This window comes from Vitis vinifera, chromosome 6, assembly GCF_030704535.1.
Source record: "Vitis vinifera cultivar Pinot Noir 40024 chromosome 6, ASM3070453v1".
NCBI lineage: Eukaryota > Viridiplantae > Streptophyta > Magnoliopsida > Vitales > Vitaceae > Vitis > Vitis vinifera.
In genome coordinates, this window is record NC_081810.1 from 21,890,933 (window position 1) to 21,917,853 (window position 26,921).

At 35.8% G+C, this 26,921-nt stretch overlaps 2 protein-coding genes across 3 annotated transcripts in view; both read left to right on the forward strand.

Annotated features, from left to right (window-relative positions):
• Window positions 1-264: 264 nt before the first annotated feature.
• LOC100854755 (protein RETICULATA-RELATED 1, chloroplastic) lies at window positions 265-10,727 on the forward strand. 2 transcript variants are annotated; one of them, XM_003632229.4, is made up of 7 exons: window positions 265-950; window positions 1,049-1,147; window positions 1,755-1,975; window positions 3,637-3,706; window positions 4,017-4,096; window positions 7,126-7,190; window positions 10,347-10,727. In XM_003632229.4, exons 1-7 carry the CDS (start codon window positions 450-452, stop codon window positions 10,538-10,540), a joined length of 1,230 nt encoding a protein of 409 aa, XP_003632277.1. In that variant the 5' UTR covers window positions 265-449; the 3' UTR covers window positions 10,541-10,727. The 2 variants fall into 2 exon arrangements, with proteins under 2 accessions (XP_003632277.1, XP_059593623.1); XM_059737640.1 differs by lacking the exon at window positions 4,017-4,096 and having other exon boundaries at window positions 321-950.
• A 3,325-nt stretch (window positions 10,728-14,052) lies between these two features.
• Window positions 14,053-26,921, forward strand: part of LOC100241344 (AP-2 complex subunit alpha-1) — a 36,884-nt gene continuing 24,015 nt past the window's right edge. The window contains exons 1-3 of the mRNA XM_002270352.4: window positions 14,053-14,542; window positions 20,974-21,105; window positions 21,772-21,897. Coding sequence (XP_002270388.1) covers window positions 14,411-14,542; window positions 20,974-21,105; window positions 21,772-21,897 — 390 coding nt within the window. The 5' untranslated portion in view covers window positions 14,053-14,410. The remainder of the gene's footprint in view (window positions 14,543-20,973; window positions 21,106-21,771; window positions 21,898-26,921) is intronic.

The following is a 26,921-nucleotide window of genomic DNA, read 5'->3' on the forward strand; positions in this document are numbered from 1 at the left end:
TGAAAAAAGTACAACTAATTAATTTAATTAATTTGAGTGTTTGTGAATAAATATTCAATCATAAGTGACATGAAAGTTTTATCATCAAACACACTTAATCTTATTGTCTATGTATAACAAATAAGAATTTAACATCTTTCAATTATATTCCTATAACATTAATTATTGAAGTAATTAAAATGTTGTTAGTATAATTATAGAAATATATGGTATATGTAAATTAAATTAAATTTTTATAAATATATAGTTGTTTCTCTTTTGAATGGCTGCTATCACCAAAGCTACATATTCAAAGAATAAGTCCTGTTTGGAAGTGAATGATAGAAATCAATTTTTAGGGAGACAACAGCATAGGTTTTTTAAAAATAAAATTAAAAACAAATAAGACATTAGGCCGCCGCCACTATGCCGATCACTCTCACACAGTCGCCCTGAAAAGCTCCCTCAGAATGTCCGTTTTTTCCTCAAGCTTCAGATTCCTTCATCTTTCCGATTCCCAACACGACGTCGCTTTTACAAACCAATGTAGTGGCAGTTCTGCAATCACCAAAAGCCCTAATCTTCATTTCACAAACGCCTTACATGTCCCCGCTTCTTCTCATTCTTTGAGTCGGAACCAAGTCCTCGTGACTCGATGCGCCGGAGCTGAGTCTCCGGCAAAGCCGGTAACCGATGTGGAGGCCAGTTTCGCACCGAAAATTGAGGATAATAATAGCGGCGATGGCAGCGATGGTAGTGACTTTGGCGGTAGTGGCAGTGGTGGTGGCGGCGGCGGCGGAGACGGCGGAGAGGATAATAGTGGAGAAGAGGAGTTTGGACGGATACTGAAATTCGAGGAGGTGATGAGGGAGGCGGAAAATCGAGGGGCGAGTCTTCCTTCAGATATGTGGGAGGCCGCGAAAACTACTGGAATTCGAGAAGTTATTCTTTTTCGATACTTGGATTTGCAGGTATCATCGGCCTTTTGCTCTGGTGGATTAAAATACATTTGTTATGGATGATCCGATTGTTTTGTCATTAAAGGTCTTTTATGGCTTTTGAATTGCAGGGCTCGGTTTGGCCGCTTGGCTTTGGGATGAAACACTTCTCCATGCTTCGGAACCGAATGTTAGCTGATCCTTCATTTCTCTTTAAAGTTGGAACAGAGGTTTGTTGAGGTTTACTCTTTGTTGAATTATTTTGACGAAGTCACATTTTAATATTGTGAATCGATCAGATAATTTGATTGGTGTATTAAGACAAGGATGGAAAATGGACTAAGACCCGTTTGAATGTTGAGTCAAAAGCTAAAAATTTATTTATTAATTTATTTTAAAAAAAAATTATTTTTATTATTTTTGGGTTTGTTTGAATTCTAAACATGTCAAATTTGTTTAAAATTTGAATAGAAATTGATGCAAAAGTGTAATTCAAGCTCTAGTTTATCAGAGTTGCAGATGACCTTTGGAATTGTTTGGCATGGTTATACAGTTTTGCCCCAGATATCCTGTAAAATGCTGATCGTTCAGGCCATGGGCTGTGATAAGTATGCAGAGAATGCAACAAAGTCCTGGGTCAATCATCATTGCAACTTGTATTATGGGCAAAACTCTTGTGATGGACAGACAATTGTTCTAAACGATACAGCTTATTTCATTGATTATTTACAAGTACCATATGGATTGGGTGCTTTCAACTTATGGGTGGTCAAGAGCTGCCATGTGTATAATGTTGAGTTATCTATAGAAATTCATTATCCATTTGATGTGGTGTAGGTAGTGATTGATTCTTGTTGTGCAACATTTGCGGAAGTTCAGAAAAGGGGCAAGGACTTCTGGGCGGAGTTTGAGCTGTATGCTGCAGATCTTTTGGTGGGTGTGGTTGTTGACATTGCATTGGTTGGCATGTTAGCACCCTATACTCGTTTCGGACAGCCATCTATATCAAGAGGTCTAGTTGGAAGAATACAACATGCTTGTGCGGCTCTTCCTAGTAGGTTAGTCGTGTATACTGGATTCTAAAGATGCCTATTTTTACTGGATCAATCTGTAGTTTATCATTTATGCTTTAACTTTTCATCTAATCTGATAGACACACATATGCATCTGTGCTTGTATATTTTCTTTGATTCGAATATTATTTACTTAGAAGTTATATGATTTAAGGTTTTGTATTAGTGATTTTTGAGTTGACAATTTATGAACAGAGAAGAAGGTTAGACATGTGGTTGACTATTTAGTAAGAGAGAGGAAAGTTGAACATGTTGCTGAAAAGGGAACCTAGGTCGTTAAGAGATAGGTTTTCTTTGAAAAATAAAATAAAATGGAGATGATTGATAGGTACAGACAATCTGTATGCAGATATGAAACAGTCAATAGAACAAAAATATGCTAGTATCTGCATCAGACTCATAGTGATCCTTACTCATTCAACATGATATTGGCCTGGGGATCTGCCATTAGGTTATGCAATCATGAATATTCTATATCCCTGAATCAACTTAAGCTAGAAAATGTTGCTCTGAAAATCTAGAAAAAAATTATTTCCTGTCCACTCTTTTATTTTACTGAACATAAGCTACAAATTGTTGATTTGAAACTTTACAAACTAGAAATTAATTGAAGAAATGTACAAAGTTTTCAATAATGTTATATTGGTTCTCACAAATGCACAAGGTTCTCAACATTGTACTTGTTGATAGAGAATCATCTGGTTATCCTATCTGGGCTGATTGAACAAATTAATAATCCCCATGGCATTCATAGCACAGTGGTGTAGGCAAGACATTTGGAAGGGAGTTGCAGGGCTAGTGATTCAGTTCTCTCCATAGGCCTAAAGAAAAGAAATGAAGGAAACAGACAGGGTAAAAAATCATGGCTCTACAATCTGGGCTATGATTCTTCTTTTTTTTTTTTAAAAAAAAAAAACTAAAAAATCCAATCTCTATTTATGGGTAATCTGGGAAAGCATGAAGAAAGACATGTGATAATGTTAATGGACTTCCACAGATTTGGACTGAACTTTTAGGAAAACAAGATATCAAAGTGCCACATGGCATCAAACATCAAGGAAGATGGTCATAAATAGCTAAAGAAAATATAAAGGTCCTTGCCATCAATCTCCTCCAGGTCATGGTGGTCGTATGTTATCAAATATCAAAATGTAATCTCACTTAAGTTGTCTTGTGCCTAGAATTTGAGAATTTAATTGGATTAAGGCCTCTCAATTTTGAAGATGGTAATGTTTCTCAAAATGCTCTGTGTTTGGTCTGCTATAGTTGTTTTATTACAGGTTCAAGTGGTTCCTTTACAGTCTCTTTTATTGATATGTGCCATTTTTGACATTTTGGTTTTCCTCCATTTTCTCTTTGTGTGTGTGATCTTGAGGTGCTCATCCTCATCAATGCTTCTACTTGGATTATGCTAAATATAAATGTAAAACCATGTTTGAAACCAGAAGATGGCAGATATGCCCGAGTCTATTAGATTTTGTGGTCAGGCCACCCGTGCTAGTTGACTCCTGACATACCATTTGGCCTCTCACTAATTTGTCCTTTATTTATTCTTACCTTCCTGAGACCCTAAGTCGAGGATCTCCGTCATTATTCTTGTTTGTGTCTCCAGAAGATTATATAAGGATTTATTTATTTTAATGCAGTGTTTTTGAGGCTGAAAGGCCAGGATGTAGATTCTCAGTGAAGCAGCGGATTGCTACATACTTCTATAAGGTACCACATGTTACTGGTCTTATTAACTGATAGGTAATTTGTGCACTCCGAGACTACAAAATCTAAAAAAGAAGATTTGTTTACTCTTCTTCACCTGCCTCCACTGCTCCGCCCTTGGTTTTTTGCGCTCTTTGATTTTCTCATTGCAATGCTTTCTTTATTTATTCTTGTTAAGTTCTTGTTCCTGAAACTTGGTTCTACTGCCAATTCCTTGCACAATATTTTGTTCTCACCTAAAACTGGGTTTAGTTAGTAGTGTTTGTTTTACTTTTCACTTCACATATGGTCAATTCACACATTCTGGATTCAGGGTGTCCTCTACGGTTCAGTTGGATTTGGGTGTGGTCTTATTGGTCAAGGCATTGCAAATGCAATTATGACTGCCAAACGGTAATGTCTACCTAGATATCTCCTGTATATTTTTTTCTGGTCAATTGTCATTCCACCCTTTCTTGGTGGTTTTTATGAGATTTATATAATTTATATCTTGATAAGAATGTGGTGCATGACCATTGGATAAGCTTTTTCTTTTCCTCAACAAAATCACAGTTTTTTTTTTTTTTGGAATAGATGTAAACTTTTCTAAGAATAGATGGGCATGATCTCTCTCTCTCTCTCTCTGTATCTATCCAGAAATTGATTGGACTGCAATGAAAAGATTGGAAATGGATCTGTTAATCTATTTTAATGTATTACCTGCAAGTTGACTTTCAATTAGTGTTTAACTTGTAACTTGATTAACAGAAATGCATTATGTCCTAAAAAAAAAAAAGTTCTCCAGCTCTAAGGGCCTGCGTCAAGGAGATCCAATTTCTCCTTATCTTTTTATCTTGGGCATGGAAGTGCTGAGTGCACTCATTAGACGGGCTGTGCAGGGGAATTTCATTACTGGGTGTAGGCTAAGAGGGAGAGGGGGTGTGGAGATGAATGTGTCTCATCTGCTCTTCGCCGATGACACTATTATCTTCTGCGAAGATAGAAAGGATCATTTAACTCATCTTGGCTGGATTTTGGCGTGGTTTGAGGCGGCTTCTGGGCTTAGGATCAATCTGGCCAAGAGTGAACTTATTCCTATTGGGGAGATTGATAATATTGAGGAAATGGCAGTGGAATTAGGCTGCAAAGTAGGAAGCCTTCCGGTTAAATATTTGGGGTTGCCCCTTGGGGCCCGGCACAAAGCCTTGTCCACGTGGGATGGGGTGGAGGAAAGAATGAGGAGAAGACTTGCTCTTTGGAAAAGACAATATTTGTCTAAGGGCGGGAGAATCACCCTCATTAAGAGTACCTTGGTTAGCATTCCCATCTACCAAATGTCCATCTTTAGAATGCCCAAGTCAGTGGTTAAAAGGCTTGAGAAATTACAAAGAGATTTTCTTTGGGGAGGGGGAAGCAGGGGTAGGAAAATCCATTTAATTAATTGGGAGGTGGTGTGTACTCAAAAGGAGAAGGGGGGTCTTGGTATTAGGAGGATTGGGTTATTGAACAAGGCCTTATTGGGCAAGTGGATTTGGAGATTTGCCTTTGAAAAGGATGTCTTGTGGAAGAAGGTGATTGGGGTGAAGCATGGTTTGGAGGGATGTGGTTGGAGATCTAAGGAAGTTCGTGGGCCCTTTGGAGTGGGAGTTTGGAAGGAGATTTTGAAGGAGACGAGCTGGTGTTGGGATAACATGAAGTTCAAGGTGAGGAGGGGAACTAAAATTATGTTCTGGACTAATCATTGGTGCGGCAACGCAACGCTGTCCCAAGCGTTTCTCCAGATTTTTGCCTTGGCGGTGTGCAGTAACGAATTGGTGAATGAGGTGTGGGACCCAAGGCTTGGCCAAGGAGGGTGGAATCTCAGATTGCCTAGAGATTCTAATGACTGGGAGCTGGTGTTAATAGAAGACTTGCTTTTTTTGCTAAGGGACATCTAGTTAACCCCAGAGGAGGACTCAGTGTTATGGAAAGGGGGGGATTTTGATATTTTTCGGATTTGGGTGGCTTACAATCTGCTGGCAGCCCCTAACCCTCTCGTTTTTCCGGGAAAAAATATTTGGGTGGACAAGGTCCCAACCAAAGTTGTTTTTTTTGCGTGGGAGGCTACTTGGGAAAAAATCCTCACGTTGGATAGGTTGCAAAAGCGTGGGTGGCAGCTCCCTAATCGTTGTTTTTTGTGTGGTTGTGAAGAGGAAAATGTAAATCACATTCTTTTACACTGTACAATGGTTAGGGCCCTATGGGAGATTGCCTTTGCCTTATTTGGGGTTCAGTGGGTGTTTCCAGAGAAGGTCAAAGAGGCGTTATTCTGTTGGCGGGACCCTTTTGTGGGTAAAAAAAGGAAAAAGATATGGAATTCCATTCCGTTATGTATTTTTTGGACGGTTTGGAAGAAAAGAAATAGGTTAGCTTTTAGAGGGGGTTCTTTGGCTATTCAGACTCTTAAGAATTCTTTTGTATGTAGTCTGTGGAGTTGGGCTAAGGTGTATAGGGGAGAGGAGTCCTCTTCACTTTTAGGCTTCTTGGAGTGGGTAGCGGTTCCCTAAGGGCTGGTGAGGTGTTCCTGTTTTTGCGCTTTTGGCCTTGTGGCTGCTTTGTATACTTCCTGTATGCGGTGCAGCCTTTCGACCTTCTTTAATATATTTTGCTCTCGCTTATCAAAAAAAAAAAAAAAAATGCATTATGTCCTAAATTTGGGATAGATTGTAGCCCAGCAAAAGTAAAAAAAATGGGATGGATAGTAATTTTTTTTAGAATTGGTGAATCATATTGGGATGTAAACTGGCATATTATCATAATACATTTCATGTGGTTTCCCCTGAGAAAGATTCTGTAAAAGGTCATACACATACTCATACCAGGCAGGAGCATGTGCGATTTTATTCATATTTTGTTGGTAGCAAATATATTTGAATGGAAATTATGGTTTTAATTTGTTGTTGTATGTCTATGATGGGATATCGTCAAGGTCCACTACAAATATTGAAGCTAATGTGGTTTACATACTTTTATTAGTCAAACAGAAAAATTAGAAACAACTTCAGTTCAATTTTCTGGAAAAATTAATTCTAACAGACACGTAATCATAAAACAAACAAACAAATTCCAATGCCTAGATTTTGGGCATTCTGGATAAGTTTACCAATGAAACATATCATGCTGCCAGCTAAATCCTCTGACTTTAAACATCATCCCTTCCTACCTTCTTCTTATTCACTTGACTTAAGCTAACATCATTTAAGTAGTATAGTTACTCGTCCATTTTCTTTCTGTTTTTTTTCTCTTTATCATTATTTATGTCGTATTATTATTATTGTTGTTGTTGTACTCAAGTAACATTAATGTTTCAACTTATTGAGCATTCTATTGTGTAGGCTATCTAATGTTTTTTTGCTTCTTCTTGGAGGAGATAATTGCTCACTATAATTTTTCTAAATGATTAGGAGCATAAAGAAATCAGAAGACGACATACCTGTGCCTCCTCTTTTGAAAAGTGCTGCTCTTTGGGGTATGCCTAACCTATTGTTTACATTTTTTTTTTCTTTGGCTGTTAATCTTGTACTTGAATCGTCCTTTACACTGTCTGACCATATTTGTAATGATCTATTTGTTCTTGCAAAATGGTGTTTTCTTAGAGTTCCACCTTGTTATGAATTTATGTCTTCCTGCAAGATGTGATTGTTTGCTTTTAGTTTTATTTGCCTTTGTTTTAGACTGTGCCCTATCATGTATGACATAAGCTTCAATGACATGTCCAGAAAAATGGTTCCAATTTGTGGGGGGGATCTAATTTTGAGGTATTTTCCTGATCAGTTAAATCTGCAACAAGGTATAGACATATTATATATATCTCAAGCTGAAGCCACTACAATAACTATAATTTTTTGTAGGATTGAAGATTCAATGCACATCGTTTTGAATGCAAAATAATTATACAACTCCTGGCTCCATACGCCACAACATAGGAATACAAAAAATTGATACATGATACAATGTATGTTAACCAACTCTGGTTGCTGCAATTGTATCCTGTAATTATGCAACACCTATGGCATTCATAAATTTGTGCAACACCTGAAATAGATTACTTGAATTGTTTAGATCTATTAATGAGGAAAGGAGTACATGTTATCTGAAATTTTAATCATATCAGCTTTTCTTGTCATAGTAGAAAAAAAAAAAATTGATTGGAAAACAAAGATATATTAGGCAACACCATAAAAAAAAGAAACGAAGAAGAAGAAGGCACTCTATTAAAAAAAAAAAGGAAAAGGGAAAAAGGAGGCACACTTTATGTACACAAAAAGTATCCAAGAGGCACCACTGGAAGAAAAAGAAAAACAGCGACACCTATAGCAACAGAAAGAGAAAAAAAAAATCAACTATTTGTTGTTTATGTTATCAGTAAAATCCAACAAAGAATACCTCTCCCTCTCCAACAAGGCTTTAGACCACTCCAAAAGGTACTTGTAAGGATCTCCTTCAACTTTTCTCAGAAAGCTCTTTGATTGGGAAATTTTTTTGATTATGTTGCAAAAGCTCCATTTGATTGCCTAGAAGAGATGTCAAAAGGAATGAAATTTGGAATCTAGTGACAGGCTTGTTTAGTGTTCCTGGTAATCAAGTAGAGGATTTACATGCTTTAAGCAGGACCACCTTGTATTATCATTTATGAATATCAAAATGGAAGAAGCTAGAGTTCTTTCCACCCTGCTGCCTGCCCGCCACCCCCCGCATTGGATTTTCAAGTCATACTTACCTGACCAGCTCTTGTGGTCCTATCTTCCAAGCTGATTTTGTGGTTCCATGGTCACATGAGCCTACCTAGGGCTTATCTGAATTTTTTGGAAGATTTGTTCTTCCCATCTCCTCTTGACCAAGTTTATCTCAATTGTTTGTTTTGGTAGCTCAAACAAGAATTAATCAACTATTTGTTGTTTAAGTAATCAGTAAAATCCATCAAAGAATAACTCTCCCTCTCCAACGAGGCTTTAGACCACTCCAAAAGGTACTTGTAAGAAGAGATGTCAAAAGGAATGAAATTTGGAATCTAGTGACAGGCTTGCTTAGTGTTCTCGATAATCAAGTAGAGGATTAATGTTAGATTGTTTACATGCTTTAAGTAGGACCACCTTGTATTATCATTTATGAATATCAAAATGCAAGAAGTTGGAGCTGTTCTTTCAGGTGAAAAAGAACCAGAGACAGCAGAAAACAAGTCCCCCCCACCCCCTGGTTGGATTTTCAAGTTGTACTTACCTGACCAGCTCTTGTGGTCATTGCTTCCAAGCTGATTTTGTGGTTCCATGGTCACATGAGCCTACCTAGGGGCTTGTCTGAATTTTTTTGAAGATTTGTTCTTCTTGTCTCCTATTGACAAAGTTTATCTTGATTGTTTGTTTTGGTAGCTCAAATGAGAATTAATCAAAACTTCATCTCAAGTTGGATGAATAGCTGTGGGGATTTTTTGGCATAAGATCTAACCATTCATGAACTCCATTTAACAATTCAACCTTCTGGTCTGATCCCTTTTTGTTCAGGTAGGCCAAGCGAGAATATTATTAAAAGCACCTGACAGAAAGGGGGAGAGTGCCCTTACCTTGCAGATGGTGTATAAAGGGCATTAAAAGGCATAAAGGAAACAAAATCAACAGCCACAAACACCCTTCCGCTATTTAGAGCCCAATCATTCAGTGAAATCTAACAAGGATGAAGGACCAGCTTGTAGAGGCTGATGAGAACTATGTAAAAGGGTAGAAATGAGGGAGTCTTCTAGAGATTGATCGGAATGCTCAACCCCTTCAAAGGATCTGCAATTGCATTCCTGCCTAATTTTCTAAAACAAGCACAAAGAATCCATCCTCCATGCTTTCCTATGCTTCTTTTCCAAAGCACTCCCACACCAACACATTAGCAACTCTTTTCCCAAAGAAAAGAGTTCCCTGGAGATGTCCATATCAAGAGAACAAAAGATGCCAGGATCCCCTCGCTCCCCACAATGGGTGAGAAGGTGATTAGCTGATTCTGTCTGTCTGGTCCAAGCCTGGTTTTGGGAATGGTTTCTAGTTTCTACCACCAGTCTCTCCTGAACCAGGCAATTGTAAAATCAACACATTACATAGCTAGGCACTTGTCTAACTACAATATGATTGAGTGGGCATCTTATTCTATTTTTACATATTGCATCAGACGGGAACCTATAAAGAAAGTCCATAGCATCGAACAGAAACCTGTAAAGAAAGTCCACAGCAACATGGCTTAGCATGTCCCTCTTTAATTTCAAAACAAAATGACCCTGACAATCACCTCATTTCCAATGCACCTTTGATATATCATCAGTGCCACAGATCTGTGAAGTACACCTTTTTTCTGTGCTTCTTGATAATTTTGTCTCTCAGACGCTCCACAGGATTTAACAGTTCTGCTTTGGTCATTTTATGGATATATTTTCTATACAACTGGGTTTGTGGTTGCCTCCATCCCCATGTGTGTATGTCTTGTGTTGTTTGTGTTATAGATAAATTACATATTTCTCTAGAATCATTTTAATCAAAACCTCATTACCTCATTTCAAGTTTTCTATTTTTTTCCCTTTTTTTGTAGGACATGTTTTAAATGCCATTGATTTTTCTTATTCAGCTTAATTGTTTGCCTTCTGGATTAGGTGTTTTTCTTGCGGTATCTTCCAACACTCGATACCAAATTATAAATGGACTGGAATGTGTGGTTGAAGCATCACCTTTAGCAAAGAAGGTCCCCCCTGTTGCAATGGCTTTCACTGTAGGTGTGCGATTTGCCAACAATATCTATGGTGGTATGCAGTTTGTAGATTGGGCTAAATGGAGTGGGGTGCAATAGCTGTAAGTTATCTCCTATGGATATCATGCTCCAAATTGAAAATCAGTTAAGGTGGTTACCTTTATTCTAAAACGTGCTGTTTAGAAGCCTTTTTTTTAATGGGCTTCCTATATATTATGGGCTCACCTGCCTTGGTGGGAGGATGTGATCAAATAATAAATAAAGGTTGCACGTTGTTTAGTGAGTATTGCTCTTCTATGTGCACAGTGGAGTTAATCTTATTCTATCTATTTGTTGGTTCAAACCAAAGGTAGAACCTAGAGTCATTGATCTTGGCTGAGCTGTAGAGTATTATATTGTTCAAAGAATATTGGCTGATATATCATAGAATCTGACTTTGGTTTTAAACCTAGTGTAGTTAGCCTCAGTTACTCAGGCTGGGCCAGGTCCACCAGATTCAGGAGCCAAATTAGGGGACCCAAAGGCCAACTGTTCCTACATTCCGGGTGCAGGTGCATAAGCATCTGATATTAAAAGAGAAATACTATGCTGCCTTTTGGGTGGCATCCAAAGGAAAAGAAACATCAAAAAAGAACATAAAGTGTACCATGTACTAGAGTTTAGGTTTTCATACATTTGCTTTTTCTTCCAACCATTTGCCACCTACAGCACATCATCACCCACAAGACCAATGGCATTGTTGCCATTGTCACTACTCACTTGTGGCACCACCACCTTTGTCATTACTAAATAGCCATGAACACTGTCTCTACCACATCACCTCTCCATTATTGATGCCACCATCACTGAACAATACCTCTACTTTCTCCAACAGGACTCCCACCACAACTCCATCCACCATTTTCTCTGTTGTAGACACCTGAGAGACAAACTTGCTCCCTTGTTTTTAGTATAATAGTTTAACCCTAAAAGATATCCCCATCCCCAGCACATCCTTGTTAGAATATCCTCCATTTGACTTCAGTTTTAGCCTCATCTGGTTGGTTCTGCACTGATTTTCTTTAAACATGGATCCCATTTGTGATTGTAATTTATGGAACTGAAAGTGGAATTGGGTCCATGCACAAAAAAAATACAGATCTGGTCCATCTGGACTCTGAATTTGTACCAGCTATCTTTATACCCATTCAAATCTTTTAAGTTGATCTTGCTTTTAGCTTTAGCTCCCACTTGTAGCTTTTATAGGAAAATGCCTTTTGGATTTGTGTGGACAGGATGATTTTTATTTAATATTTAAAAGGTTTTTAATTTCCATGAACTTTTCTTAGAAGTTTTTGGACAATTATTTTATTCTTTCCTCAGATTTATTGATAATTGATGGTAGGTCCTAAATTTTTAATTTTAATGGTTTCTACGTTTCCAATTTAAAGTACTTCAATTTAGTAAAATATCTTATAAAAGGCTATTTATGATTAAATTATTTTAAATGTGTTGAATGGGTTACTCAGGATTGTGTTTTTGAAATCTATTGTGTTGCCTTTATTATTGGCTTCTTTCCCTCCTTTTTAAAATTGAAATTAAATTCCTTAGCATCTTTAGGTTTTTTTTCTTTTTTTAATCAGAAATATAAGGGTGATAAAAAAATAAAAACTGGTTCCATCGAATAATAAAAGAAAAATAAAAAATAGATTTAAAGTTAATAAATTATTTTTATATATTATTTAAAAAAAATTATAAGTATTTTATTTTTTATATAAAAATTAAATTATTTAAAATAATATATTTTTTTTTATTAATTTTGATTATATTTGACTTTTTATTTAATATTTTCTATAATAAAATCACATATGATAAAATTATTTTTTTAAATATTTTTTTCTTTCTCGATTACTTGTCAGAAATCAAATATACCCTAAAAGAGGGATGAGATGGGATGTTTCTCATCCCAATTATGTTATATTACATTAAATTGTCTCCAAATTCCCTATTTTTGTCCAAAGAATAAATTTATAAGACGAGGACTCCTAATAAATTAGGAAATCCTCCCCTATTTGCCTCAAAGCTTGTTAAATACCGATGTTGTGTTTTTTTTGTTGAACTTTTCCATCTAATGATATGCATAACTGAATAAGTAATAGTAGATTTGTAAATTAAATCATCCTAAAGCTTTAAATAGAGTTCTTTCTTATTCTTCTTCATTCATTAAAACTAACATTGTCCAATAAAAGTTTAAACGATAATTTGTTCAATATTAAATAGGATAATATGCAAAAGACGAGATAGGTTAAGGGTAAAATATATTAAATTCATAAATAAATATGTATAAATTTTTGGGACTCTTCCTAAGTTTCAACATTTTTGTGTTTAAGATTTTAATTTAAGTTGTTAAGATGGGACAAAGACTATTAAACTATTTATTGGAATTTTAAAAATTCCACATGTAGTTACTGTTGAAAAGATTGGAGTACAGCTTGGAAATTATGTCAAACTTAAAAAAAAAAAAAAAAAAAAAAAAAAAAAAAGGAAGACCTTGGGAAATTATGTTAAACTTGGAAAACTTAAAACCTTGCCATCAAAAGGATTGGGATGTATGGGCTACCACCATTCACGAGCAAATTGGGCAACTTTATTAACTGATCAACCGGGTTATGAATATGCATAATTTCAAACTCATTTTAGGGATTATTTACACGTTAAAACATAAAAAGTAAAACTCTTTGTTGAGGTTTTTTTTGCCCTTCTGGCACACAATTATGTTAAAAAAATTATTAAATTGACAAATATTTTTATTTATTTCCAGCATAGCTTACTTCTGCTAGCAAAGGAAAACTTCATTTTTAAAATTTGATTGTTGATTTTATAAAAATATATCAATATTGATTATTTTTTTATGAAAAAAATCATATAAATTAACAAAGATTATGAAATTTTTAAGAAACTTTAGAATAACAATGAAAGCACACTCAATATCATTAATTTCTGAAATAAATGATATTATAGCCTTCTAAATATAAATTTTAAAATATATTTAATATCGAAAAAAATGTAATCATATGTTTGATATAGAGGTGGTTACATTAGAATCTTTGTCAACATCTACCCTACATGATATTTAATATTTTATCGAAAATATAATAATTGGGTCAAATTTTGACACAAAAGTGTAAATGAAAGATAAAAGTACGAAGGAAAAAGTGGGTCTTTACAAATATGTGAAAAAATTTATCTAAAAGTTTTAAATTAATATTTTATTCGACTATTTAAAAAATATATTTTTTAATGAGTTATATAATTATTTATTAAAATACTTATTTTACTTACTATATGATCGAAAAAGTTGAGACTTTTTTTTATTATTAATAATCAAGAAAATCCGAAAGGAAAAAAAAATTTGAATCTTAGCATGCTCTGTAACATTCCCTTTTGTTTATAACCCTAATAATCATTTTTACTCCAACAATTTGTATAAGATGTTTCCAGCTTTTATCTTGGGTTTGGTTTGCATTTTTTCTGGATATCCACGACCCGCAATATTTGAATGATGTGAGTATTTGACGAACCCATATTAAATGCAATAAGCCAATAACAATAAATAAATAAATAAATAAATAAATAAGTAAAAATTTAACAATTTAAAGATTGAAGAGGGGAGAAAGAGGAAAACAGCTAGGTGGAAAAATTGAAGCAAAATGCTAAAAAAGAAAAAAAGAAATGGTAAATAAAAGTCGTCTTCTCCAGTAGCCACCAACGACGATGCCTTTTTTCCAAATTTTCTCAGTCCCGTCTCTCTCTCTCTAAAAGACTCTTCATTCTCTCTCTAGATCACACACACTCTCTAGAATACAAGTCGATCTCCTTTTGGATCTCTCGCTTTTCCTTCTTTGGATCCCGATAAAATCCGATAGGATCTGGGGAGAAGATCGAGGATTGGTAGTCGAAGAAGCGTCGTCGCTCTGGATCTGACCTACCATGGCGTTGTCCGGCATGAGAGGTCTCTCCGTCTTCATCAGTGACATTCGGAATTGCCAGAACAAAGAGCAGGAGAGGCTTCGGGTTGATAAGGAGCTTGGGAACGTCCGTACGCGTTTCAAGAACGAAAAGGTTAGGGTTTCCAATTTCTCTTTTTCTGTGCTATTTCTCATCTCTCTCGGTTTTTCTTTCTTTTTTCTTTTTTCGTTGGTGTCTCTCTTTTTCTGTTGTTTCGGTTCTTGTTCGTTGATGTGTTAAAACTGTTTTGATCTAGAGATTAAGAGTTAGAATTGCAATTGTGGGGGAATGGAATTGGATAAGTTTTCTCTTTGGTTGATGTGAAAATGAGGAAAAAGTAAATGAAACAAAATGTCATTCTGGATTTTGCTTTATATTTGTTGGCTTCTGAAAATGGAAGCTGAACTTAATTCTGCCTAGGAGGGTTGGTTGTGTGAAATTTATTTACACATTCCTAGAATCTAAGCCAAGCACCAAGGGAGTTATATCACAATTACATTGTTTAGGTTGGTGCTGCATGAGAATCCTGAAGTTGTGTGGTAACTTTCGGGTTTAGCACCAAGGGCTCTTCTACGGACGGGATGGTCTCATGAGAAACTTGGATTTAGTTAAAGATATGAATGCAAAAAGTATTGAAAAGAAGATTTTGATACTCCAGGGGAAGAATGCTATCGGGGTAAATTGGATTAATTAGGGCCTCTAGCTATCATTTTCATGGGCACAGTCTTTCCATTAGACAACACAGACGGCCACCAGACAGATTTCTTTGTGGTTGGATCTTTTGATATGATGGTAACAGAACAATTTTAAGTTGTACAGCCCTGCAGCTTTTCATAATGTACGTTAGCTCCTTTTAGAAACTGACTAAACTTGGAACCTTATCATGGATTTTTTAGTTCCGTGGGGTATTATATGCATTGGATGTCTCAATCTAATCTAAGCTAGGAAAAATCATGCTTTGCATTTCTTTGCCTAAGATAATAACTGTTGCTTCACCATGGTTCCTTTGTGCTCTATTATCCATACCTTTTTAACTATTCCCTACCTTTAGAAACTGGAGCTAGGCTTAGCTCTACGTGGCTCTAAATTCAAGCTAGGTTAAACATGACATGCTCCTTGAATGAACAGCTCAGTGAGAGATCTTGTCTGCAGAAGATCTTAATATACTATTTATGTGTGACAGGCATGTGTATGTGTGTTTCTGTTGAGTATTTTTTCTAATCACAATTATTTATATACAAAATATCAGAAATATAATAAGTTTGATAGTGTATCAGAAAATCTTGGTCATATTATATTTTGATAACTAGGAATCTATTATGAAATCTTTAATGTTGCAGTCACAACCTTTTATTTGCTTGGAAGTATTTGTAAACAAAGATTGCCAAGGGTGTCTTAGAAAATAACACAATGAATTTAGTGGAAGAGGGTGTTTCTTCATAAGGAGGTGGTTTCTGTGATTCTTTACCCAAACAATGGCTTTATAGTAAATTGTGACACAAACCTTTCAGTCCAGCATTTTCACAATAAAGAGTGTTCATCCTTTAATGTTGTTGCCTTTTGGAGCCAAAGGTCATTGTTATCTAGTTTTGTTTTCTTTGTTTCTTTAACTGGTGTACATAGAGTGTGGAAAGTGGCAACTTAGGAAAAGTAAAAAAGTTTACTAATTGTTGTAACTACAAGGCCTGGACATTATAAACAGGATGGAATCTTTATCAGCCACAGTCAGTTTCTTTTGTAGCAATTTCTGTTTTATGAACCAAAATTAGTTGCTAAGTTGGCTTTTAACAATGCTTTTTTGTTTTTCAGCATACAAGTCTATTCTTAGGTCTTCTTTTATAAATTTTGGCTGAAAAATGTAATGCTAATGCCCTTATCTACGTGGAAATTGGAGAGGCAAATTCGTATTTTATGATTTCAGATAAAGAATCTTCAGAGAAAGAAGGTAGAGTTTAACCCTATAGTCAATCAGAATGTTCATCAGACCAAGATTCATTTTTTGAAATTAGAAATACCAAATTTTAGTCGAGAGGAGCAAACAGAGGACATTCTTGATTTATTAAATGAAGTTGAGTGAACCTTTGAGTTTCTTGATCTGATGGCAACAAGTTCACATGGAAAGAATCCTATCTGGTAAGGAACGAGTTTAAACTGGTTGAAGATGCAAAGTCTGATTTGGAACCAATTTCTTCTGCTCCTGCTAAATTGCAAAGGAATGTTATTTTAGCAAAACCAATCCCTTAAAACATGAAATCATTCCATTTGAGGGCAAACCAATGTCTTCTACAGGTTGCAGACTGGAGTATAGTGTATGAATCTTAAATTTAAATCATTTCTGTTATTTGATAAGGTTAAGGAAAAAGCAGACACCTGTTGAAGTTACAATCAATGCTGGACATTAGCAAATTCTGTATGATTGACAATGAAGGTTGATGTATAATGAATTGAGCCTAGCAATCATCAAGCCAAGTTGGTGGAGGCCGATACGGTAAGATATTGATCACTGGTTGTGAGATGCTACACTGAAATCTGGTGCAGCACTATTTTTAAAGGGAGCTGCCATTCCATACAGGTTACAATATGTTATACTGAAATCTGGAGTAGGCACTAACTATTTTTAAAGGAGTTGCCATTCCATTTTATTGGAAACAAAATAATCTACTATGAATATGGTAAAGAGAGCACAAATCCTCTGGTTGTTGAAGAACTGCTGACAACTTCTTGTTGAAGAAGTTGAAAATAATGATTAATAAGAGTGATACCATGAGGCACAGCGTGATCACAGACTGCTGGATTTTAGTGGAAATGAGGCCACATTTTAAGAATGAGATCTTCCAATCTAGTAGCAGCATGTACAAAAAAAGCTACGGAAGCAAATTGGCTATGCAATATTTAGAACAAGGTGCTCATTTTAAGGGTGACTTTGCAGTGTCATTGTTGATTGGGGAGGTTGTGAGAATCTTAAAGAGATGGTGACTGAGCTGAATCATGAAGTCCAGATGGATGCAAATCCACATTAAATAGTCTGGTTTGAAAAGAAGGCAAAGTAATGTTCCTTTTCTACTGAGAAAAAAATATTCAGACAAAGTTCTATATGATGTGGTGGACAAAGAAGCTTGCCACCTGCTACTGGGTATGTAGTAGGAGATTACAGTTCCATAAAAGTATTGTCCACCTTATGGACAAGACTCTATAATGATAGATTTAAGGTGGTACTTGCTTCATGAAATATGATGAATTTCCCTAATCTGAGGAGAGAGGCAAGCTGATTGACTGCCTCGCTTTTTAGATTTGAGGCTAATGGAACAAAATATGTGATGTTTTTTAAGGAAACAAAAAAAGAGAAACCAGTTATTCCTCCTGAATTGGAAACTCTGTGGAAAGAATGTGAAGAAGTAATATATATGCTAATTTGGTTAGATTGTCTCCTAATTTGGGTTAGAGGAGTGAGGAGAAGGAGGGTGGTGTTCGAGAGGAGTAAGGGGAGGCTACGGTGTGGGGGTGTGGAAAGCCATTAGAAAAGAAATGGAGGGCATTTGTTGTAGATCCCACTTTATTGTAAGGAATGGGAGAAAGGTCAAGTTTTGGAAGGACTTATGGTGTGAGGACCAAACGTTGAAAGAGACCTTCCTTAATTTATTTCTGTTGGTGGTTAATAAGGATGAGTGGGTGTTAGATGCTTGGGAGGAGGTGGGCAGCGGGAATCCTCACTTTTCAAGACATTTTAATGATTGGGAGATGGAAGAGGTGGAGGGCTTGTTCCAGAAACTGCAACCTTTGGTCATGAAAAGAGATGTGGAGGATGTCTAGAGCCGGAAAGAAAGTAAGAATGACATTTTCTCAGTTAGATCCCTCTACCACTCCTTCACAAGGGCCTCTAGTGATCCTTTTCCTTAGAGTATTATTTGAAGGTCTTGGGCTCCGATGAGGGTGAGCTTTTTTTCTTGGGAAGCGTCTTGGAACAAAATTTTGACCATTGATCAGCTCAAAAGAAGGGGATGGGATACGCCGAATAGGTGCTGCTTGTGTAAAGAGAAAGAGGAAACTAGTGACCATTTGATCCTATTTTGCAAGAAGGCTACAATGTTATGGAGTTTGATATTCTCTCTTTTTGGTGTGCAGTGGATCTTGCACACCAAGATTAAAAGGAACTTGCTTGGTTGGCACAATGTCTTTGTGGGCAAGAGTAGGGAGAAGGCATGGAGGGCTAGTCCCCTTTGCTTAATGTGGGCTTTATGGAGGGAACCAAATGAAAGAGTGTTCAATGATATTGAACGGTCCGACCAAGCTGTAAAACATTTTTTTTTTTGTACTTTTGTGAATTGGGTTAGAGTGTATTTAGAGGATGATACTTTGTCCATGATTGATTTTGTAGAGTGACTGTTTGTCTAGTTAGGGGAAAGATTTTTTGTCTTTCTTTTTGCCTAGTTTCTTGGGCAATGTTTGTATACTTTGTGTGTACTTGTTTTCGTCGCTTCTAGGCATTTCTAATACAAGTTCTTATTTACCTATCAATAAAAAAAACCCTGGCCATTCTGATTTAATACCGGGAACTAGTCTACTGAAGTTTCCCAATTATCAAATAGGCTTGAAGCAGCATGAAGAGCTCTGAAATAAAATGGATTTGAAAGGGATATGTCAATTGGATGCAAAATGGATTTATCAGGGAATGCAAGAGTCCAAATGCTGTTCCACTCCTCTTGACCGTCAAGGAGGACAGTGAAGTTATCAATAAAGTAACCATAGTGTCACTTTCTGGTACCACATTTTGACAATATTTTGCATGGGTGAGAATCATATATTGGTGTTGGCGCCAATTGGGTCAATCCTCTATTTTTAAGAACAAGTAGAAGATATATATATATATATATATATTCAATTTTATGGTACCTAGTAAAGAGTTCTTGCTAATTAGTATCACGGATGTTCAAGTCCTTATAAATTGGATTAAGTAGAGCGACCAAAGATTATTCAGCAGGAACATGAAGCTTATTTGAGTAGAAGTTGGTTAGTTGTAGGGTCTTAGCCAAAGACATTTTGTTTGGAAAGATTACAGAGAGGTGTAGAAGCTTCTTGGAATGGATTAAATTTGGAGCAAGGTGTTTGTTCTCACTTTTGGAAGGGATGGAGGTCTGTAATTGAGAAGAGACCCTGAAAATTTTCGGAAAGGTTTGGATAAAGAGAAAGGGAGAAGCTGCAAGCTGGTGCTCCGAAGCAATGGTGTTAGAAGATTCCTTTTATGCTCCATGTGCTTAGTGGAGGCAAAGAGATTCTCCCTGATGTTTCCAGAAGGAAAGGGAGTGTTTGGGGGGTGGGTTGTGCTGGCCAGAAAGCTAAGTAGCCTTGGAGTGGTGCCTCCCCTTGGATTAGCTGAGGAGCCCAAAGTTGGTAGATCTCCTATTCGGAGGTGTGAATTCAAGAGTCTTAGGAGGGAGTTTCTTTTGTGGATGTGGTGAAAAAAGACCAAAGGAGAGGGGGAGAAGCTCTGTGGCCTCGGTTTGGAGGTTGGACTGTTTTAACAAAATGCAGGCTCCTAGTCATTGTCTAGTGGGGCGATGGAGAGATTTCTCAAATGAGGCCCCTTTTTTGCTGTCCTTGAGGCATGGGCTGGGTATCATTAGAGGTTGAAAGGGAACTTCCAGTTAGCCTTGATGGGAGCTTATCTCATCTGTTTGAGTTTGAGTCAAGCTCTGAGGCAAAGTGGGTCTTACAAGAAGGGTTGAGAGCATTCAAGAAGAGGCTGACGTTGAATAAGTGGGTCCTAGAGGTTGGTCACTATAGAGAAGGAGTTCATGCAAAGGAATCTTAGGAGAAGATTTTCTATGAGATGAGGTGGTTTTTTTGAGCAACTGGGTGATTCCTGTGAGGGTTTTGTGGAGGTGGACAAAGGCACTACATTTTGTCAAAATTTGTAGTGGGCTAGGGTATTGATTAAAATTGATGGAAGAAAGGTGTTGAGAAGTTTGCAAGTTGTGATGGGGCAGCTATGTTGTGCCATTCAACTTCTGTGGGAGATCCTGCCATCGTCATCATAGGTGGTGTTGAGCTACATTAGGAAGGAGTTTGAGGTTGGGACAGACTTGGAAGGGGACTCACACGCTGTTGTGAGAGTGGGGTTTATGGGTTTGCAATAGCAAAAAGGGGAAGAGTTATGTTGTTCTCAATTGGATGATCTTTTGTTCTTTTCAAATGCCAAACAAGGAAATATCTAAGGTGCAAATTTCATTTACTTTCCACCTTTTATCAGCAACCAAGTTGATCATTAGTGATTGTCCAATTAATTCATACTTTGAAGGAACTAAAATTGAGTGTAAAACTCTATATGCTTGTAGTAAATTTTCAGTTTCCTTTTTTAAAACAGGTCTTCATTGGAAGTATATATTATTGTCCAGGTTTATTATGTTAGTTCTTTTGTTTGCCTCCCCTGATAACATTGTGCAAATTGGCATTATTAACCCATGTTGATGTGCAGGCTGTCTAATTTTTTTTATTTATTTCTTCTTCTGTATCTTCCTTTAACCCAAAATTTGATGGTCCTTTGACAGGGTTTGACACCATATGAAAAAAAGAAATATGTCTGGAAAATGCTTTACATTTATATGCTGGGTTATGATGTAGATTTTGGTCACATGGAAGCAGTTTCTCTAATATCTGCACCTAAGTATCCAGAAAAGCAGGTAATTTACTTATCAAATTTTGTATTTCAATTTGTCTGAAAATATGATATTCATTTTTTTTTTCCAAGTGGTTTCTTGTATTGTGATGTGATGGAAACAGGATCAACATGAACAACTTGAATCTTTGGACAAAAATGTCATATGAATGTTTGTAGTGCCATGTATTGTGCCCATTTTGTTAGGCGCCTTTTCTAATGGACACATGTAATTTGCCTATAAGAAGATGAATTGTAAATTTTTTTTATTTATCTTTACACAGATGATTTATTTATCTGAATTTTTTAAACATTGTTCTTCTATTTTAAAATTTTGATAATTTATAATCCTTTCAATTTTTTTTTGATAATTTAAAATATAAAAAATTGAAGTATCTGTCACCTTTTGGATGAATCAGTTTTTTTCCATAATTTTTTTTATTTACATGATAATGGAATCATGGAAACTTTGTGTGGCTCTGGAATACAATTTAACTTGTCCTTAAAGGATATTGTTGTGCACGTGTGTGTGTATAACTGCTATAATGCTAGTGGTTTGGTGTGTACTCTCTTTTCTGTGTTAAGATATTATTTTGTGCAGTTCACTGCAAGTTTATTAACTTTCATCACATTACAATTGGTTGGTTCATTACACTTTTATTAACTTTCATCATATTATAATTGGCTGCAGGTGGGGTACATTGTAACGTCATGTTTACTCAATGAGAACCATGACTTTTTGAGGTTAGCAATAAATACTGTGCGCAATGATATTATTGGCCGAAATGAAACTTTCCAGTGCTTGGCTTTGACTATGGTATGGGAACATGAAATCTCTTTTACGTCTCAGATTTATTTGCTTATTTATTTATTTTCAAATTATGTGAAATTTTGCTGGAGGCGGAATTCTTTTTCCTTCTATACTATCAAAATGCTAGCATATGGTTTGTTATGTAATGTAGTACATCTTTCATGCACATTTGTATCCATTATTTATGTTTTTAAGTAACTTTTTCCTCTGATTCTTTTTATTTTTATTTTTATCAAGCATTTTTCTATAAGCCTGAAATTTGCTTTTTCTGCATTTGTTTTGTTTTCCTTGACTCCTTAAAATGTTCTTTGCCTGTTTTAATACATGAATGGTCAATAGTAAACATAGTTACGATATATGTGCAATGATGCATTATGATCCTTTTATACATCCAGGATTTAAGTAACATATGTTCCAGTCTAGTGTTCTCGTGTGTTACGAGTATTTCAGTCGGGGATCTCTTTGCATCTACGGCAGAAGGTGTCTGTCCTGAAGCATTGCATGAATCTGCTTTGCATATTTAAATGGATTCCCTCTCTGGATACTGTGCTGATTTTTCCTTAAAGGAGGTATCATGCTGTAAGGAAAAGTGCCATCCTAGGGGTCCCACTGTAATCATGCATTTGAGAGCATGATGCTTCTACATGTGTGGTTTGCAGTGCGTACCTTAGGGTTCATGGGTTCAGCATCTCTGGATTTGGGGAATAACTGTATGTAGTAGCCTGCCTCCCCTCCCCCCCAATCTCTGGAAAATTCTGGCATCAACCTGTGTCTCATATGTGTAATATTATATTTCTCATTTAAACGAATAAAAAGGTCTGGCACCATATTCAATTTTAAAATGAAGCTATGAAATTTAATTAAATAAAGTCAAGACATAGTCATTAGTTTTCCTTTTATTAGAAATATAGATGAGTTAAAAATAAATAAATAAAATAGAAGTTTCAATTGGAAATAAAATTTGAAAGATTGATAAATCTTTGCAGAAAGTTTTATTCTTCCAAGAGTTGTAAATCTTGCCTACTTAAAAAATTAAGAACATGGTATCAGGAAAGGAAGAATGAGATGAAGGAGAATCTAGATTGGGTGGGTTCAAGCAAAGCCATTTTAAATCTAGCGTTATAGAATGGAGCAAAGGTACGTGAGACAGATCAAAGCTGGGAAATTGGGCCTAGTGCGGAATATAATTGGTTGTGGGCCTTTGTTTTGGTCTTCCAATGACTGTTTGGTTGTGGACTTCCTAGTGATTCATTCTAGCGATGCCAAGTGTGAGGACCTTGATTTGAGGGGTGAAGAGGTCGTTTTATGAAAAGGTACCAGTAAGGACACAATGGGTGACAGGAGCCCCTCTAATCTGTCATTCAGGAATTTTGTCTCCTTTAGCGAATAATTGGGTTTGCCAGTACATAGTTTTGAGAGGAAGTTGTGTTTTTGTTGAGAAAGCTGGAAGTCAAAAAGGGTTGTAGGGTGGCAGCCTCAAGTATTAAGAGGGGGTCTATCTCTGCATCTCGCTTTGAAGGTTGGGGTGCTAGGTTAACTATAATCAATCAAGCGAAAAAAAGGAGTTGGAAGAGTGGGTGGAAATTGGTCTCTAGGCGTCTAGGCTAGAGATAAGGTGAGGGGATGGGAGTTGGAGAAGAGGAGAATGATTACAGTCTCTTCAAATCTTGAAAAGGATTCACAATAGTTGGTTTGCTTGATTTTTTTTCGAGGGGGCAGTAGTTATCTGCATTAGGCTGTATCTTGGGGAAGTTGTATTTGTTGAAGTGGGTTGTTGTTGCTTGTGTTTTGGGCGGTTTGATGGCCCTGATCCGTTAGCAGATTGTGGTCTTGGTTAGGTCATTTGGTAGCCCTATGTTTCTATAGATTCATCGGGCGTGGTTTTTGTTTCGTGTTGTGGTTGGTTGTTTCTTTTTTTCACTTCACCTGCCTTGCGGTGCTCTTTGTACTGTGTGTATGTTGTGCACCTTTTCCTTGCGCTTTTAATATATTTGCTTACATACCAATAAAAAAAAATAAAAAAAAAGGAAATTTACAGTATCTTTCAAAACTTTTTTTTTTTTTTTGTAAAATATTTTACAGGATCTTCTAAATACAAAAATATATGAGGATTAATTAAAATTTTAGCAAAATTCCTCACTTAGTTTATTATTTCTTATGAATTTTTTTTGAATTGTTTTCAAATTTTTCTGAAACTTATTTTTTAGTAAAAGTTTCCTAACTTATGTTTATAATTTTTTTGCTGGCTTTTTTTTTTCACACTAAACTAGTTCATCATGAAAATAAAATTTGGTCTTTCTTAGATTTTTTAGCATTTTAGCCTCTCTATTTTTTTTTTTTTTGAATTTTTTCATGAGTATAATTTGGCCATTCTAAGCGTCTTCTAAAATTTTCTGTAGTTTTTTGTCGTTTGTGCAATTTAATATATTTTGTTACTTTTTACAATTAGTTTTAGCATTTTTTGGTTGGTTAATTAATGACAATTTAAAATGTGAAAACTCATTGGGGACAACCATAAAGAATTGAATAAAAGCATATTCACTTGATTCTTTTTTTTAATAGGTAAAGGAATGTATATAAAAATTAGATAAAGAAGCCAAGTACACCAATGTAGACAGGATGTATACAAGGTACACTTAAAGCAAGCCCTCCAAGAAGAGCACAAAAAACACCCAAGCCCTCAACGAGACCCCCACCCACTCTACAAAATCAAACAAGGGCATTGAGTCTTTCCTTATATACATGCTTACCCAAGAAGAGAAATCACAAAGAAATGAAAGTTTTAACCATTGGTTATTCTATTCCTTATCTTCAAAAGCTCTTTGATTCCATTCCCTCCAAATTGTCAAGAAAATGCGAAGAGGAGCAATGTTCCACACCTTTTTCATTTTCTTCCCAACAAAGGAGCCTTGCCAACTTAAGAGTAGAACCCTCACTGAAGAAGGGATCACCCAGGTAACCCTAAATAAGGAAAACAATAGGTGTCATAGAAGCCTTGCTTTAGAGCAATGAAGAAGTAAATGATCAATAGACTCTCCTTCCTGCTTACACAGATACCATCTATTCACTAAGGGTCACCCTTTCTTTTAGAGGTTATCTAAGGTTGAACTCTTCCCCAACTAGCTTCCCATGAAAAAAAAAGTTGACTTTGGATAGTATCCACGAATTCCAAATGATGTTCTTTGGAAAGATGACCAACCTCCCCACATCTAGAACCTCATAGAAAGATTTGACAGAAAGCAATCCTTTCTTATCATCTTTCCAAACCACCTTGTTATTATCATCCCTCCTAACCAAATTCCCTCTCAACATGGAGAAAAAAGTCTCAATAATGTCCAGCTCCCAATCATTAAAGTGCCTAGTGAAGTGTAGGGTCCAATGTCTCATTCCTCTTGTGTCATCCCAAAAATCCGCCACCCAAGCCTCCTTTGATAAAGCCAAAGCATACAAAGAAGGGAAGGACATACACAAGGGCTCCTCCCCACACCATTTGTCCTTCCAGAACTTTACCCTTCTGCCATTACCCCACTTCAAAGGAGGTTCTACTGAAGAAAAGATCCCATCCCTTCTTGATAGCTTTCCAAACACTGACCCCCTATTAAGTTTTTATATTGGTTATTAATTTATTTTTTATTTTTATTATTATTATTGTCAAATATTTGCATCTTTGAAGTGGCTTTCTAGCACTTTTAAAGGAAACAATCCTATGGGAAAAGCAAGAGAAGCATTCCACTGAACGGAATAAAGATGTATTCTAACTATATGAGCCCTTTTTACATTTTACATCCCTGCTGTTATATGGGTTAAGTACCCTCTTTTCTCTAGGCTTGGGCCTTGGTAAATCAATCTACTTAATGCTGTACATGACTTAAGTTACTTTCACAAGCAAAACAACCATTCTTTAAATTGTAACAACATTAGGTTATTATTAGTTTCTTACATAATATTTCACTATTTCCGTTTACATTGAAGGTGGTTTGGTGTGAGAAACATGGTATAAGTATCTTTTGGGTCAAATTGTGCTAGCCCTTTACTTTACACCTTAATCATTTGGGTCAAATTGGTAGCTTATCAATGTGCCAAATGGGATTTGAGCAAAAATGGCTAGACTGGATTAAGTTTTGTATATCTACAGTTTGTTTAATTTGTGCAGCTAGACTTGCTTTTTCTAGAGTTCAAGAAGGCTGAGAAAGAGGAAGCCTTTCCTCCCCACTCCACCCGCTTATTTGTTCTTGTAATGCAAGTTTTGAGCAGCTGCATTTCTAGTTGGAGATGGTTTATTGAAGGAAGAAGAGGGGGAGAAAGAAGGGAGACGGTTGAGATTTACTATACTTGAGAGTTGATTGGCATTTGGGATTATCTAAAGTCATTATAAATATTTAGGTTTATATGAAATAAATAGAATATAAATATTAATACAAAAAATTTAAATTAATGGATAGAAGTATAAAAAATATATTTATTTTTAAAACTTATTTATTCAAATGAAAATAAAATTAATAAAAAATCTTGTTGGTTTTTTTATTTATTTTTTATTATTTTTATTTTTTATAATGGTTTTATTTAGAATATATTTGATATGAAGAATGATATTTATATTTTTAAAGGTGATTCATGATTATTTAAAAAAAAAATTAAAATATTTAACTTAAACAAATTTATTATAAAAATTTTATTTTTTTTATTAGTTTTATCTAATATTTAGTATGAGGTGATAAATGAAAAAAGTTTTAAATCTATTCCAATATGCTCCTATCACTATATGGATAATGTTCCCTCTATAATTATTAATTTCTTTAGTCCATGTGCTTGTATTTATTTTTGTGATAATTTTAACAATTCTCTAAAAAATCTTGTAGTTCTTAATGTAGCATATTTTGTGTATTGTCGGATATTGAGACCAATGTGCCTCGGGACCCTCCGAGTCAATGACCGAGACCACAAATTTGAACCATGCCCCTATGATTGGAAACAAAGAAATAGACAAACATTCAAGGAAGTGGAGTAACCAGAGCTAGCAATGACTGTTT

Bases quoted from the DNA above. Each gene is read 5' to 3' on its own strand.
- LOC100854755 (XM_003632229.4), top strand. From the start codon at position 450: ATGTCCGTTTTTTCCTCAAGCTTCAGATTCCTTCATCTTTCCGATTCC. The intron at 951-1,048 runs GTATCATCGGCC...TTTGAATTGCAG, and splicing joins TTCGATACTTGGATTTGCAG to GGCTCGGTTTGGCCGCTTGG. The intron at 1,976-3,636 runs GTTAGTCGTGTA...ATTTTAATGCAG, and splicing joins TGTGCGGCTCTTCCTAGTAG to TGTTTTTGAGGCTGAAAGGC.